The sequence below is a fragment of the Triturus cristatus genome, chromosome 8 (genome assembly GCF_964204655.1).
Source record: "Triturus cristatus chromosome 8, aTriCri1.1, whole genome shotgun sequence".
NCBI lineage: Eukaryota > Metazoa > Chordata > Amphibia > Caudata > Salamandridae > Triturus > Triturus cristatus.
In genome coordinates this window covers 1,626,448,294-1,626,466,315 of record NC_140591.1, presented here as the reverse complement: position 1 = coordinate 1,626,466,315, position 18,022 = coordinate 1,626,448,294, and the positions used below count along the sequence as shown (strand labels likewise).

General features: G+C 44.6%; 1 protein-coding gene across 1 annotated transcript in view; it reads right to left on the bottom strand.

Annotated features, from left to right (window-relative positions):
• Positions 1-18,022, bottom strand: part of LOC146808453 (transient receptor potential cation channel subfamily M member 2-like) — a 2,757,229-nt gene that overhangs the window by 238,337 nt on the left and 2,500,870 nt on the right. Inside the window, exon 27 of the mRNA XM_085623562.1 lies at positions 11,239-11,303. Within this exon, the coding sequence (XP_085479688.1) occupies positions 11,239-11,303 (65 nt within the window). The remainder of the gene's footprint in view (positions 1-11,238; positions 11,304-18,022) is intronic.

Sequence of the window (18,022 nt, the reverse complement as noted above, 5' to 3'; positions counted from 1 at the left end):
ATGAGTGGAAAGGCGTACAGCAGACCGCAACTCCACTTGCAACGAAAAGCGTCACTGAGCGAGTGCCGCATTGGAAATTCCAACACGCAGAATTGCTGACACGGCGCGTTCTCTTCGGTGGCGAATAGATCTAACCAAGGCTCTCCCCACTGCAGAAAGAGCCCTTGCACCACCTCCGAGTGAAGATGCCATTTGTGATCCATCATGCACCTGCGGCTGAGTTTGTCTGCCCTGGCGTTCAGAGAACCTGCCAGGTGTTCAACCACCAAGGAAATGCCTTGATCTTCCAACCTTGTCCAGAGGCAGAGGGCCTCCTGACATAAGGTCCACAACCCCACCCCACCCTGTTTGTTGCAATACCACATGGCAGTAGTGTTGTCCGTGAACACCTGCACTACTCTTCCCGGACAGAGGGAAGGAATGCCTTCAGTGCAAGACGAATCGCCTGGAGCTCCAGAAGGCTGATGTGAAGCCCGGACTCCGCCGGAGACCAGAGGCCTTTGATCTCTGCCTCTACTACATGGCCGCCCCATCCCAGAAGGGATATATAGGAAAAACAATGGTTCCTGTGGAACAATATACTATGAGGTCATGATACGTAAGCTCAATTGCGATATAGAGGGTTTAGATAATGGCAGAGCACGAAGGAACCTCTAACACACTGATTACAGTGTAGTATATTTTATGGATTTTTTAAACAATAAAGTTAGGAGTAAACATTATACATCAAAACAACATTTGTGCATAGTGACCCAAGTGACAAAGGGAACCTAAACCTCAGTGACAATGTGAATATTAAATACAACGTTTCCACAGTTTGTACAAGTCGACCATTATCATAATAATTCAATGTGAACAGCAGCTATATACAGTGACGTGCTGGGGAAATGGTTCGCTTCTTCTGTATGTCGACGGCGTTTCGACCCTCAAAACAATGTGGGGTCTCTTCAGGACTATTGATGAAGGGGCATCTAAATGGGATTGAAATAAAAAGAGAGCATAAGGCCCATATACCGGCACAAATGCGAAAAATAGGAAAAATAAATAGAATAAGGCCGTTAGATAAAAGGTATCTGAATATATGGTTGCGCAGCCTTGTGAAAATGATGTGCCACACGTGAAGAAAAGAGGAAAAAGGTTTACTCACATGAGGAACCGTCCGGGTACTGTGACTGTGAGAAAAGAAGTAAAGAAGAATTATGCAATTACTGATAGTTGGACAATGCGCTATGTATAATCAAATACAAGTTTCACCGAGGTTCTTACCTCAATGTGAGGACAGGCTATCAATCCAATGGGGTATGTAGGTGGACCAGAGGGGCTCAATTGATTATACGCCACAGCTGTAGCGTTGTATAATCTCTTTGTGGATTAACAGTGACAATGCACTGAGAGTATTTCTGAAAATTAAAAATAACGAAGGGGTCAGATTACTGAATTAAGGGCTGAGCGCAAGGGCTAAGCGGCCTGAATGTGCCAATTCTTACCTCGGAACAAGAATGGAAAAGTGGGACAGCGGTCCGCGTGTAGAATCAGAAAAAGACACGTCAGTCAGCTTGATCAGGTACAATGACAGAGATCCTCATCTAGAGAGGATTGTTATATACAGGGTTTCCCCCTCTTTTTGCCAAGGGAAGCAGACAGACCTAACTAGGGAAAACCGCTGCACCGAGCAATCCGGTGCTCCGTTTCCGTGATCGGTAAAGAGTGAAAAAAGACCTCAGTGGGAGGTGAAGAGATAGAATGTGTGGCACAAAGGTGGGGCTGTTGTGCTAATGACAGTGGTGAATTCTCTGTTAAGGCATTAAATAGGGAAGAGCAGATAAAATGACATATGCACTTTATATATTTACAAAATTCGAATTTCGCTGGTGTTTATAATATGCAAACTCGCATACTGGGCACTTCCTGGAGTGTGGACATTGTATAAGGGCAGACATTTCACAATTGTAATTCTTAGTTAGTGAACACATATTGCATAAGAGTGATTCTAATATATACAGTTCAAGTGTTACAGTAAATATGAAGTAAATAAAGCTGTTGGAGCAAGTCGGATGTCATATGACATACAGGTTTATTCAGGCCACAATTGTTATATCACATGCAGTTGTTTAGCAAAGGGTAGTGACATCTCCTCTTTATTCCTCAGCAAAGTTAAGCCCTTTATTTATTGAATTCACCTTATCTATCCAGAGGCATTCATTCCGTTGGAGTATCTGAAGGATGTCACCTCCTCTTTCTGGAAGAGTGGCAATCTCAATTACTTGCCATTTTATTTAATCAGTAGTATGACCTTTTACATTGTAATGAGACACAAGTGGTGCGTTTTCAACTGATCTGCGTATACGGCTGCAATGTTGGCCAATGCGAGCCTTGACCGGTTGTTTCGTTTGTCCAATATAGGGGAGGCCACACGGACACCATATGCAATTAACAACATTCTTTGTATTGCAGTTAGAGAATGATTGTAAATCGTGTTTTACATTACCATGATCAAATGTGTTGATATTGAAAGTGAAATTGCAGGAAACACAATTGCCACATATGTGGTGTCCTTTAATTTTGGGGAGGCCCCATGCAGTAATCAATGTGTTTGTCCTGTCGGTGATTAAGTCTGAAGATGACCTGACAAGATGATCTTTTATATTTTGTCCTCATTTGTAGGCAAACAGAGGTGTGTTTATTGTGAGAGCAATACTCTGGATAATATTCCAATTTTTCGTGATCAGGTTGTGGACTTGATTGGTGTGTGTGCCAAAGGTGGTGACACATACAATCTTGTTAAGAATGGGTTTCTCTTTTGTCTTGAGAAGTTCTTCCCTGGGGCAGTTCCAGGCGCGTTTGAGAGACTTTTTTACAAGTCTGTTGGGGTACCCTCTCGTCACTAGTTTGGTCCTTAGTATCTCCACCTCTCGCATGTAGTCTGTTTTAAGGCTGCAATTACGGCGTATCCTAAGGAACTGGCCGAAGGGCAGTCCATCCCTTAGTGCACGTAGATGTTGGCTTTGGTATGAAAGGAGGGTGTTCTTTTCAGTGGGTTTCCTATGGGGGAAAGTGTATAGTCTCTCTTTATCATGATTGATGTTTAAATCAAGGAATGCGATGGTGGTTTTATGTACTGTGGATGTAAATGTGAGATGGGTATGGATGGTGTTAAGGTACGTAACAAAATTGCCAAAGTCTGTCTCACTTCCTTTCCAAATCAGAAAGATGTCATCTATGTACCGCGTCCAACATTTAATGTTGGAGCAGTACACATTGTCAATGTTGAGAGCAAATGTTTGCTCCACATAGTTCATATAGATATTTGCCAGATTTGGCGCAAGAAGTGCTCCCATGCTGGTGCCAGAGCACTGCTGGTAGTAGCTGCCACCTGATAGAAAGTAATTACTTTGTAGGGCAATCCGTAATAGTGTGATGATGAATGTGGTCGGTACCTGGATGGGTCTGGGTCTGCTTCCTAACAGTTGTTCAATGATTGCTATGCTTTCAGTCTGGGGTATGTTGGTGTATAGTAAGCTGATGTCTAAAGTAGCCAATATGTCAGTTTCCAAATTGTATGGCATCCCATCTACCAGGTTAATCATATACATGGTATCTTTGACAAATGTTTCTTGTAGGGGACCATATTCCTTAATGAAGTAATCTATATAAACCCCAATGGGTTCTAGAATAGATCCACAGCCTGATAGTATAGGGCGACCAGGGGGACTCGTCGTGCTTTTATGAACCTTGGGTAGGGTGTAAAGCACTGGATTTCTGGGATTTTCCGCATTGAGGAATTCGAACTCTTTTTTTGGATATATACCCTGCTTCTTTGGCCATAGTAGTTATTTGTAAAATCCCATTGCGGATGTCTGTAAGGGGTTAGTGCGTAGTACTTTGTAGTGTTTTTTCTCACTGATTTGTTTGTTGATCTCTGTTCCATAGTCATTGCGGTCTTGTACCATAATTCCGCCACCTTTGTCAGCTGGATTCAGTATAATAGAATCAACATTTTTCAATGCTGTCAGAGCTTGTCTTTCTGACAGTGTGATATTGTAAGTGATAAAGGTCTTGGATGTTTTCAATCTATCAATGCCTTGTATGACCAACTTCTCAAAAGTCAATAGGTCAGGTGGCATCATGGCATTTGAGGGATAGAAGGTGGAGGGTGGTCGTAGTCCTGTGAAGGAGTCTAGTGTGTTGGGTTCTTTATCTTTGAAAAATAGTTTCAATCTTATTTTTCTAAAGAACTGAAACATTTCTGCTTTGAGATTAAAAAAATTGGTTCTTTCTGTGATAACAAAGAACAACCCCTAATTTAAGAGCGATATGTCCGCTGATGACAGGACATGATGAGAATGGGGATAGTTTCCATTTGGTTTACTTCACAGTTTTGTAGGGTTGAAGTCCCCACTGGTAGTGTTTCCTGCGTGTTTGTCTTTCTCCTGGGTATTGATGCCAGGTTTTGGCCTTCGCCTTGCCTTCACGATCTAAAAAAGGCTGGCCTGGGTGGTTGTCAGATCGGCTCGGGCCTGGTCGTGCGTCTGAGTCGTCTGACCCTCCTGAAGATTCTGAGAATGTGATTGGTTGATTCCTTCTGAATCTGCCCCAGGTGTTCTGTCTATTTAGGTTGCCAACAGTGGTGTAGTAATCTTCTCTCAGATATGGGTATGCTCTCTCTTTTGAGAAATGTTTGATATCTTTGGAAACGTTATCAGCTTTCTTTTTAAGTTCAAATGAATTGAAGTATTCAATGGTTTTGTTTAATTTATCTAGTAGAGTTTTTGCCTCTGCTACTGCGTCACCCTCAAGGAGTTCTTTTTCTAACTCTTCTATTTCCTTGAGTTCGGCTTTGGCGTGCTCAAATGCTGTTTCCATACCTAACACCATCCAATGGTGGGAACAGGTGGTGGAAATATGACTAAACTTGCCTTTGAATCTGGGGTCTTCCCTGAAAATGCCAGGAACGTTCCTGACCTGTAGTCCCTGCGGTATGATACCTGCCTTCAGGTACTCCGTCAGCATCTGTTCATGAAGCTCTGTTCTGACGTGCTTCTTTGTGGCCTTTTCTAATTTCTCAAGCAGTTGTTGTCTAGGGTTGATGCTTCTGCTAGGTTGTGCAGAGAAAAGGCAGGGTCCACTAATTATTTTAGCAATGTAATCATCTGTGTAAAGCGGAGCTTCGTCCTCTGTCATTGTAACCCTCAGGGAAAGAATAACCCTATCGTTGTAGGGTATGAAGGAAAATCCTGGTTAATGGATATCTTTCTCACGGTGCAGCCACCGCACTAAAAGTTCAAGAAAAAACAGGGGAACCCTACTTACTAAGGAATCAGGGTAATAGTTATATAGGAAAAACAATGGTTCCTGTGGAATAATATACTATGAGGTTATGATACCTAAGCACAATCGCGATATAGAGGGTTTAGATAATGGCAGAGCGCGATGGAACCACTAACACACCGATTACACCTGTATTTCATCTGACAACCGACTATGCTTGCTCCAACAGCTTTATTTACTTCATATTTGCAGTAACACTTGAACTGTATATATTTGAATCACTCTTATGCAATATGTGTTCACTAACTAAGAATTACAATTGTGAAATGTCTGCCCTTATACAATGTCCAAACTCCAGGAAGTGCCCAGTATGCGAGTTTGCATATTATAAACACCAGCGAAATTCGAATTTTGTAAATATATAAAGTGCATATGTCATTTTATCTGCTCTTCCCTATTTAATGCCTTAACAGAGAATTCACCACTGTCATTAGCGCAACAGCCCCACCTTTGTGCCACACATTCTATCTCTTCACCTCCCACTGAGGTCTTTTTTCACTCTTTACCGATCACGGAAACGGAGCACCGGATTGCTCGGTGCAGCGGTTTTCCCTAGTTAGGTCTGTCTGCTTCCCTTGGCAAAAAGAGGGGGAAACCCTGTATATAACAATCCTCTCTAGATGAGGATCTCTGTCATTGTACCTGATCAAGCTGACTGACGTGTCTTTTTCTGATTCTACACGCGGAGCGCTGTCCCACTTTTCCATTCTTCTTCCGAGGTAAGAATTGGCACATCCAGGCCGCTTAGCCCTTGCGCTCAGCCCTTAATTCAGTAATCTGACCCCTTCGTTATTTTTAATTTTCAGAAATACTCTCAGTGCATTGTCACTGTTAATCCACAAAGGGATTATACAACGCTAAGGCTGTGGCGTATAATCAATTGAGCCCCTCTGGCCCACCTACATACCCCATTCGATTGACAGCCTGTCCTCACATTGAGGTAAGAACCTTGGTGAAACTTGTATTTTATTATACATAGCGCATTGTCCAACTATCAGTAATTGCATCATTTATCTTTACTTCTTTTCTCACAGTCACAGTACCCGGACGGTTCCTCATGTGAGTAAACCTTTTTCCTCTTTTCTTCACGTGTGGCACATCATTTTCACAAGGCTGTGCAACCATATATTCAGATACCTTTTATCCAACAGCCTTATTCTATTTATTTTTCCTATTTTTCGCATTTGTGCCAGTATATGGGCCTTATGCTCTCTTTTTATTTCAATCCCATTTAGATGTCCCTTCATCAATAGTCCTGAAGAGACCCCACATTGTTTTGAGGGTCAAAATGCCGTCGACATACAGAAGAAGCGAACCATTTCCCCAACACATATCACTGTATATAGCTGCTGTTCACATTGAATTATTATGATAATGGTCGACTTGTACAAACTGTGAAAACCTTGTATTTAATATTCATATTGTCACTGAGGTTTAGGTTCTCTTTGTCACTTGAGACACTATGCACAAATGTTGTTTTGATGCATAATGTTTATTCATAACTTTATTGTTTAAAAAATCTATAAAATATACTATACTTTAAGCGGTGTGTTAGTGGTTCCTTCACGCTCTGCCATTATCTAAACCCTCTATATCGCGATTGTGCTTATGTATCATAACCTCATAGTATATTATTCCACAGGAACCATTGTTTTTCCTATATAGCTATTACCCTGGTACCTTAGTGTGTAGGGTTCCCCTGTTTTTTCCATCCCAGAAGGGAGGCATCCGTCACCACAGTGTGGTCTGGCTGGGGAAGGGAGAGGGATCTGCCATTGACCCAATCCTGGTTCGTAAGCCACCACTGCAGTTGTCGAGCAGTGCCCTTCGAGATCTGGACGCAATTGGACAGATTCCCCTGATGCTGCATCCACTGGAACTTCAGATCTCACTGCAGAGCCGGCATATGCCACCTGGCATGATCGATCAGCAGGATGCAGGAGGCCATGAGGCCCAGCAGCCTCAGGGTCATTCTGACCGAAACCTGGGATAAGGGCTGAAAGATCGGAATCATAGCCCGAATATCCCAGACTCGCTGTTCGGGAGGATAGACCCGAAACTGAGCCGTGTCCAGAACCGCTCCGATAAAGAGCAGCTTCTGAGAGGGAATCAGGTGTGACTTCGGCACATTGATGGAGAACCCCAGCATATGCAGGAGGTCGGACGTAGTCTGGAGGTGGGAGACGACTGCCTGGGGCGAGCCCGCCTTCAACAACCCGCCTGCGAGATAGGGGAAGACTGAAACCCCTGATCTGCGCAGATAAGCTGCGACCACCGCCATCACCTTCGTGAACACACGAGGGGCGCTGGTAAGGCCAAAGGGGAGCACGGTGAACTGAAAGTGCTCGTGGCCTACCGTGAACTGCAGGTAATGCTGGTGGGCCGGCAGGACGGGGATGTGAAAATAAGTGGCTTGCATGTCCAACACTACCATCCAGTCTTGCGGGTCGAGGGCAGACAAGACCTGAGCAAGCATCAACATTTTGAACTTCTTCTTCCGGAGGAAGCGATTGACGTCCCTGAGGTCCAAGATAGGACGTAGGCCCTTATCCTTCTTAGGAACCAGAAAGTAATGGGAGTAACAACTACAACCTACTTCTGGGACAGGAACGCGCTCGATGGCTCCCTTGGCCAAGAGAGTCATAACGTCCTGCTGGAGAAGGGCCAGATGATCCTCCGACATGCGGTGGTATCGCGGTGGCATGGCTGGAGGGGTAGTCTCGAAGGGGAGGGAGAAGCCCCTTCGGACTATTTGCAAAACCCACCTGTCCGAAGTGATGGTGCGCCAGTGGGGGAGGTGATAGTGAATCCTGCGCCCACTGGCGTTTGATGGTCCTAAAAGGTCGGACTAGGAGGGATTGGAGGCTGCTGCAGAGGGGGGGGGGGTTGGTGGACTGGCCCGCCCGCTGGCCCCTGGAACCTCGCCGGTTGTTTCCACGTCCCCGGCCGTGCGGAGGTTGGGTAACTTGCTGCGGCCTGTGGCCCTGGGTGGCATCTAGCGGGGGCACCCATTCCGTAGCCCCGAAAGTGGCGAAAAGCAGACTGTGCCGGACGGGAGGAGAGGCCCAGGGACTTGGCCATAGCCCATGAGATCTTGAAGGGCTCGAGGGCGTTTTCTGCTTCGTCACCAAAAAGGCGACAGCCATCAAAGGGCATGTCCATCAAGGTGTGCTGGATATCCCCTGAAAAGCCAATGGACCTCATCCAGGCGTAGCGTCGAAGCGCTACCAATGTTGAAATGGTCCTGCCCAGAGAGTCGGCGGTGTCCAGCCCACAACAGATCGTAAACTTAACTGCATCTCTCCCGGCGGCAACAGCCTGGGAGAGCACTGCCCAGGCCTCCTCCAGACACTGAGGAAGCACTTGCGCCACCGTATCCCACACTGAGCGCGAATAACGGCCCAAGAGACATGTAGTGTTTACAGACCGCAGTCCTAAGCTGGCGGAAGAAAACATTTTCTTGCCAAGATGGTCCAGCTTCTTGGATTCCCTGTCCGGTGGAGCAGTAGGGAAGGCGCTTTTGGGGGTGGAGGCTTGGACCACCAAGCTCTCCGGGTGGGGTGTTGGGAGAGGAAAGTAGGGTCACCCGTAGCTGGGCGGTGGTGTCGGGCGATCATCCTGTCCACGGGATCCCCCGTGTTGGGCCTGGACCACGTGCCCAAAAGGACGTCAGTGAGTGCCTCATTAAACGGAAGAAGGGACTCCAAAGAGTTCGCCGCCGGTTGAAGCACCTCAGTCAGGAGGTTAGTCCTGACCATCACCGTAGGGGGATATGTTATGCCCTGCATAGTATTTTCATATCTTGCAGTTTACTAGTTCACCTGCTGATCAGCCACAGTGTGTGTTTGGAGTAGAATGTTGAGAATGCTGTGATGCATAGAACGTTGGGAGTCTGACTGGGTGAGGTATGACAGTTACAGATGGGCTGAGCAGCAGGCAGGCTGCTCCTGGTGGGGTTTGATACTACAAAGGGGTTTTGATACTACAAAGGTGTTTGCTGTGGCATAGGACCAAGGACTGCCTACTGGGCTAACCTACTTTACCTTATCCTGTTACCTGTACTACCTGTTGGATGTACCAGTAAACCAACTTGCTGTACTACTGGAATAAAGGTACTAAAGAACTTACATGGCTATCAGCGTCTACTTCATGTAAGAGTACAACATAGTTCGAGGTTGAGAGCCTCAGCCGCCCTATGCAACACCACAGCATGTGGCGCTCCCTCCTCCGTCGCCACGGTAGGAGGAGACAACATGCCAAGGTCGGGTGAAGTGTCAAGACCACTGGCATCCCCCAGTTCCTCTCTCCAGTCCTGTTCAGGCTCAAGTTGGTCAGTTAAAGGGTCACCTGACCCCTCCAAGTCCCCCTCATCTTCCTCTGGATGCCACTGTTGTTGGAAAGGGGCCCCAGGTATGAACAGGGGCATGAAAACCCCACCTGGCGCCAGATACAGCGTCGGGTGACGCTGGTCCAGCTCCGTGTCCAAGTCGGGAAGGAGGCTGGGGTCGACGCCGGCCGGGGGGCCAACCGGTGTCGGGCACGGTAGTGGTGCCGTTGGAAGCGGCGCCGGTGGAGGTGTAATAAGGTCATCCGGCGCCGATCTGGATCCAGGCCTGGACCCAACGGGGGCCTATCGCGCCGGGGCCAGAGCTGCCGGCAGCGAAGACCTAGGCCCCCAACCGAGTCCGCGGTGCCTGAAGGCACGCCAGCGGGGTCGGTCCGCTCAAAGCTGGCATGCATCGCCTCGTAGAATGTACGAAGCTGGGCGGGGGTCGCTCCGGGTCCCGGAATGGGAGGGAAGCTCAGAGTCAACCTTTCGAGCCCCGCGCATGGAGCCGCGAGAGTGGCACCACCCGCGCGCCTCGTCGGATCAGCCGACCGATGAGGAAGAAGCATCATCACTCTTCGCTTTCTTCTTATGCTTCGACTTACCCGACCCCGAGTGCGAAGACTTCGATTACTTCGAGCCAGAATGATGATGACTCCGTGATGGAGATTTCGGGACCGCTCCCGCAAAGCCTTCAGCGTTAACAACTGACAGTTGGAGCACGACTTGGGTCATTGTCGCGCTCCAGGCAAAAGAGGCACACGGGGTGCGGATCCATCACCGACATCAGGAACCGCAGGCCTTAAAACCGGGCATCCATTGTGCACCTGTTCAGAGACTCGAAACAAGACGTCGACAAAAGTCGAGAAAAACGTATTAAAAAAATAACTGAGGTACCGTTCTTCCCGGATCTGCGCTGGTTGGCGCGGAAAAAGAAAGAACTGACATCAGCGTGCGAGGGCGTCGTCTAAGTAGCTGTCACGACGTCATCCCGGTGACCATGACGCCGACGACGAACGCGGAGCCGACCGATGCCACCTTCCGACGCGCAGAGGTACTGCTGATGAAAAATCTTTCCGGATCTAGTCTGACGCCTGGGGATAATTCTAAGGTAAGGAATCTATAACTAACGTGTTTCTTTCAGATTTTTACTTTTAATGTTTCAAACCTTTTTCTCTACACCTCATCTAATGAAATGGATAAAGAGAGGAATGTATGTAAGAGGGAGGATGGAAGAAAAGGTAATTGTATGTAGAAGGAAAGCAATCAATAAAGGCAGGAATAGAGGGGTAAAACGAGAAACAGATGGAAGATTGAAAGAATGATGAAGTGAAGGATGGAATGAAGAAAGAAGGGATGGAGGGAGGGATCTGGAATGAAGGAAGGCATAAAGAAAGTAAGGACTAATAGGAAATTGTGAAAGGAGAAGGAATACTAGAACAGATTGAAGGAAGATTATAAACAATAAAAACTTTGCCGATAGCCATAATCATTTAATCACAATAGAACAGAGGAATAGCTTAGTCCTCGTTAGAGTAGAATGTCTGGGTAAGATGGTTTCACACTGTAGTTTCAACGCCTACCTTTGAGATTGGACCTCTTCTTCCTCCACTGGATAGAGCGGGGGGTTATACTGAGGAAATAAAACCTGCAAAAGAGAATATTCAATGCATGATTGAACAGCATATCTCAAGACTGATGTCTCATGCCTAGACCTATATAGACACATAATAGGCTTAATGTGACACATTATAAATCTAGAGAAAATTGAGAGTCACAGACAGTGATCGCAGAAAAGACTACTCCCTCTCCTTAGCTCATGATTAGCCTCGGTGTACTGTATGGATATGATACCCCTACACCGGATTAGAAGAGTAATTGTTAAATTACTTCCCAATAATCTTCATTACTCTGAAAACCCTTTGTCTCACACCATTACTTACTCTATAAGGTGTCTAACCTCTACCCAAGCATCACCTGACACAAATGGAACCAATCGAAAAACGCAAAGCTAACACTTTCCATGCCTCTACCTAGCTCCTCCTACCATGTTGGTAATAAAGAAGGCCAGAGAACACCACCCTTCATATACATTACAAAGCTATGAAGGAATGCAGTTTGTGAATGAGGCGGATTGAAGGGTGGTATGTCCTGGTATGAGAAAAAAGGTTTTTGGAGCTATGAAGATCACGGTAAATGATTGAATCATTACCTCCTCCACGCATTTTCTCGTATGTATACTTACTGTATGAGGATACACCAGAGCTAATTAATTACAACCTGATGCCCTAACAAATAACCGCTATTCTCCTGACTGATGGAAACAAGACATTTTTTATTATTGCAAATATTAGGAGGTGTAAGTGTTGACAGAATAATGCCAGCCACAACTCTAGTGGCTGCATTAAAAATTTGCAAAACAGAGGCCCCACAAGCTTCAGCCCACGAAACAGCCAGTCCCTGAATATATATGACCTGCACTCTACCTGGCAATTTGTGTCTTGTAAAGCATACATAATACAAATACGTTTCCTAATTCATCTACTCAAAGTTGAAGTAGAGGCCTTCTGGTAATATTTATTGCTTCCGATGTGAGTAAGACAGAACTTTAGGAAAAAAGCCTTGAACTAATTTAAGAACTAGCCTATCTGTAGAAAGTCCTAAATAAGGAGGCCTGATAGATAATGAACCGCAGTCTAAAGGCTGACATTATAGCCAAAAAGAAAACCTTTAATGACAAGTACATCAAATCTACCTCTTACAAAGGTTCAAAGGGATGAGTTTGTAATGCCTTAGAAACAGTTTTCTCCTTCAAAGTCTGGTGTCCATGGAATCCATCTCAGGAGTACCCCACGGTGCACTCACCACTCCTTTATTGCTGTCCATTGTGTCTTTAGAGTAACAATGGCTAACCTCCTATTTCAAATCCCTCATAGAGACATTGTAATTACCATTATTAGACATACAGTTAGCAGGGTTTAAAGATCTACCTATACACCATTTATAAAAGGATGGCCAATGATAATCATAAGAAGTTCTAGTAGATAACCTTCTTGGTTGCTGAACTGACTAGACCACAGGAAGAGAAAGACCCAGCAATTCCTCTCATTAGCCATACAGTCAACCGTATTTCTTGCACATGGTCTGAGGAATTAATGAATAGCAAAACTTGTAAAGCACGAGGCTACTCCTAGGAGTGTGTTGGTGCTAATAGGAAAGCAAGAGTGGAAGAGAAAGGATGCAATTTGAGAGTATAAAGCCAGGTCTTCATGTTTTTTAAAAGAGCATTCACTCGCTATTAGCCCTTACTCAGCTGGCAAGCTATTTCAAGCTTGCGGGCCCAGGAGGTAAAGGATCTACCTCCTGTTTATGAACGCCTTACCCTAGGGACCCTAGCAAAATAACCAGAACATGACAGCAGAATTCTACCTTATTGGACAGGTACTGTGGACCAGACTAGTTAAGAGCTCTGTGCTCAAGTTTCAAGGTTTTGAAGAGGATCCTTTTTATGACAGGTACGCAGTGTAGGTTAATCAGATGTGTCGTTATTGACACACGTCTGGGAAGATGGAGTACCAGATGAGCCGCTGCATTCTGGACAGTCTGCAATTCCTGCAGCAGATATTGAGGAAGATCTGCATACAGAGCATTGGCATAATCTAATCTGGACACTACCAGGGCAAGGAGCACAGTAGTCTTGACAGGTAGGGAAAGGAATTGTAAGAATCTTTTGGCCATGCGCATCAGGCCAAAGCAAGTGACAACAACTGTGTTAATTTGAGCTTAGAAGGCCAGCTGTTTGTCAATCCTAACACTCAGGTTCTTTACTACTTCGGCTTGGGCTCTAGGTGGAGGGGTACCACCCGGCCAGGGACCTTGTAAATTCTTTTTTAAATTAAACAAGTAATAGGCTTCACGTATCATTCTGCAGTGGTATGAATTATGTCATTGCACATGTGTTTTCATTTTGACTTCACAGAGCCCCATATAGTACATGATTCAGGCGGGTTGTCAAGGCGCTTTTAAGGCCATACCATTCAGTTAAACTAGTAAACCTCGTTATCACCCTGCTTTACAAGCAATCCCGGTGACCTTGTACATTCAGAGTAAAATTATAACCAAAGCTAAGAATCTCGGGCTTCTCAGGGTTACACTTAAGTCGATTAATACCCATCCACTGAAAGACCGCAGATACACAGGGCTTGATGGGCTCGTGATCCAGTGTCTCATCTTTTTATTAATTATTTGGAAAGATAGATCGGCAAGAGACTGAGACCCTGCTGTGGTTGACTGCTTGTTCAAATAGGATTTTGTGACAGTGTTGTCTCCCTTATCACCATCTGACCAGGAGATGAGTAGTGAAAGAGTCCACGATAAACCGCCTTCAACTCTATTCCAACTTGAAACGTAATACCTGTCTTCAGGAAGCCATCTTCTCTGTATTGACTGACTGCCCATAGTGGACCATAACCCAACTTGCTTGCATTTGTGCTCTGAATATGAGGAGAAAAGGAAGTCAAAGGGAAGCCCTTGGCTAGATTTATACGATTCTAGCACAGGATTCAACCACCACCGCATCGTCCCCCAGATTTAGTTCAATACAGGCACCATTTTGTCCAGGCTGTGTGACTCTGGGTTCCAGAGTGCTAAGAGATGATGGACCAGAGGAGCCAGGTGGAGGCGAGCTCAAAGAACCATAAATACACACAATTCCTAAAAGGAGACATAAAAACACAAAGTAATCATGTAGTAAACCATTAAGGGAATAAGAAATTAAAAGGAAGTTATTTTCAAAAGACAAAGAACTTACCATGTGACCTAGGAGACACTGCGACTCCACGGCAGGTCCTTCTGATTGCTGTCCTGTGACAAGTAAGACACTCCTTATCTTCTGGGCTCTTGTTTGAGGCCAGTTAACTAACCCTGGGTGAAATTTGCGTAGTCGCGCTACGTGGAATTCCACGAAGCCGCAGAAACCCTCAGTGAGCTACACGAATTTCCGCAAGCCCGGGGAGTCGTTTGTGCCGCCCGTTCACAATGCGTTTTTCCTGTTCCGGAATGCATGTTAAGTGTTCGGGGACACTTTTTTGCGTGCTCGAGGGGAAATATTGTGCAAACTGCACCACGCTATCGCCAATGGGCATGTCCATCTTGTTTTTCACTTTTTGCTATGGTTCTGAGCCTTTTTTTCTATCCTCCCTATATCTTTTCAATCCTTTGCTTCTAGAAACTTTATTTTGATATTTTTTAATTATTATCTATCCCTCTATATTCCTGATTGTATATTTTGCATTTTTTTCCTACTTTTTGTGTTTTTTACTGCGTTTTTCACTCTTTTTCTATTACATGCTTTTTTAAATTTCTTTTACTTACTGTCTTAGTTCCTACCTTTACTTTTCCGCGCCCGCCTTCCCAGAACCATGGCAAAAGGCAAGAGGAAGAAGATTAGGAGGAGGCCGCATTGGTATTTTTTTATCCAACGCCACCTCCCCTTAACCCTAGCTACAGGCGGCAGGCCTGGGTCTGGGTACGGGCTCCGGGAGCATCACCAGCGGTGAGCAAGGGTGCACCGGGCAGTGTTTCACTGCTCCGGGGTCTGGCGCACTCATAACCAATTGACGCACCGGTGGTCTGATACCCTGGACCCGGGTTTGGTGAGTAGCTATTAATTTATATTACTATTTTGTGTTCTTCTGTTCTGACTGTTATTTATTGCGATTACGAATATTATTGTTTTTGCAAATAGCTAACACGCTGCTCCTGCAGTGCTTACATGCAGGTAAGGTAACCTGTGTTTAAAAATGTTATACTATATGATTGTTACTGCCAGACAGGTGCTCGGCGCTACTATCGCCGTACTTGCGTGCAACTTTGTGCTCACTTGGGCTGGTTATGTAAGAGAGGTTAGAGAATTTAAGTTAGGTAGGTATTTAATCTACATAGGAAAGACTCCAGTTCTTTCCTTTGTCCTGTCAGGCTGTCCTGTCTCCTGTCACAAAGTAGGAGTTAGTATTATTTGGTAATTTAGCGGCCTGCGTCGTGACTCGTAAGTGACGCTTCCTCAGGCTCTCACATGACTTCAGTCCTGCTCGTAGTAGAACATTTTGTAGTTCTTATAGTGAGTAAATAATAGCAAACAACCAATTTGGTGTAAGCTGCAATTATGCAAGCGTCCATCTATGCATTAAGAAGAATAAATGCAGACTTAGTAATGAGATGATTGGGAATGAGATCTGAACATAGGAGCAAAATGCAAATATAATTTTTTTGCAATTCATTCATTCCAAAGTCAGGAATAGGCGGGCTAGGTATGTTTAGGATTCAGGAATTGGAATTGAACTGTGGAATAATAATGATCGGATGGTACTCTACTGCGATACATACTAGTCAACTACTACTAGTCGAATAAGTCGATCTGAATGATTTAGCATAGGTCAATGTTATTGCAATTCCCGTTTCCAGTCTAAAAATATTTTTAGAGCGATTATATTTATATATTTAACACAAATCATTTTTTGTCTCTTTACATGATCAGCATCCATGGGCAAGAAGAGGACTGGGGCAGCTGGCAGTGCGGCGGGTGAGGGAGCTGGAGGGTCCTCGCAGGAACAGCAGGAAGCGGACTCAGGCGCAGCTGCAGATGGCTCTGCTGCTAGCCCCAGTAAGTCCTCCTGGTGTTGTAATATATTAATAATTCCTTAACTTTTACTGCTTTATTATTTTCATTTCATAATTTTAAATTTTCCAAAATCCTCTTCAATCTATCTGCTTCTAAATTATTGTTTTTGCTCCACCGTTACATACTATTAACCCCTTCGCTGCTAGGCCTTTCCCCCCCCCCTGTGCTAAGCCTTTTTTGGGCTATTTGGGGTAGTGCGCGCTTAGACCCCTGTAACTTTTTGACCACATAAGGTATCCACGCCAAATTGGCGTCCTTTTCTTCCAACATCTTGGGGATTCTAAAGGTACCCAGGGTTTGTGGATTCCCCTGAAAGGGTCCCAGAAATTAGCCAAAATACAGAAAAAAATTGTTTTTTTGTTTGAAAAATGGGATAAACGGGCTGCAAATGAAAGCGTCTGGGTTTTTCTCTGCAAATGGTATCAAAAAAGAGTTTGTGGGGCTGAAATCACCATTTCTCTAGCTTTTAGGGAATGACAGAATTTTGTCAGAAAACCAACATTTTTTACACAGTTTTGCCATTTTTCTGGGACATACCCTATTTTTGCGAATTTTTGTGCTTTCATCCTCCTTCCAGTTAATGGTAGAAATGGGTACAAAAGCAATAATGGATCCTGGAAAGCTATACACTTTTGAAAAGTAGACAAAATTCTGAATTCAGCAAGGGGTCATTTGTGTAGATGCATCAAGGTTTCTTTATAGAAACTACCAGTTAAATATAGGAAAAATTAAAAATTAGTTGAAAAAAGCAGCCTTTTGTGTCAACGTTTTCACCTGTAACTTCTTCTAATTATGACATCTCTATAAAAGCAATGTACAGTTACATCCGCTGGACCTTCCTGGTTGTGGGGATATATAGGACTTGTAGGTTCACCAAGAGCTCAACGAACCCAGAGTAAAAAACTGAGCAGCATTTTGTAATGGTTTTTTATTATGTTCCGGGTATATAGCAATTATTGTGGGAAAATGTATACATGGAAAAATCGGTATGAAAGACACCTATGTATTTCTGAAATGGGAACAAATTACAAAGTTTAGAAACAGCGTATATTTGCACATTTTCGAAATTGGGAATACTCATACTAGCATGAGAATTATTGGTCATTTTTCAAAATGACTTTTTTTTTACACAATGTCTTTCATTTGGAAGGGAGAAATGCATCAAAAATCAATAGGTAATAACAGTTGCTTTACAAATCTGAACTACCCTAAGTCTCCCGATAAAAATGGTACCTCACTTGTGTAAGTAGGCATAGTGCCCACGACAGGAAGTGGCTCAAAACCTAACGTGAACACACCACATTTTCACAATGAAAATTTACACATTTTTTGCGAAGAGTCTAGCTGTAGTTTTTGAACCCTAGCTCTGCCGGCACCTAGGGAAACCTAGCAAACCTATACATTTTTGAAAACTAGACACCCAGGGGAATCCAGGATGGGGTGACTTGACTGCCTCCCACCATGATTTGTTACCCAGAATCCCTTGAAAACCTAAAAAATTGACAAAAAAAACAAATTTTCCCCACATTTCTGTGGTGGAAAGTTCTGAAATCTGTGTGGATCTATAGATTTCCACCCACCCCGTGTTCCCCAAAGTCTTATGAGAAAAATGGTACCTCACTTGTGCAGGTTGGCCTACTGCCCGCGACAGGAAATTGCACAAAATGCAATGTGGTCACACCTCAATT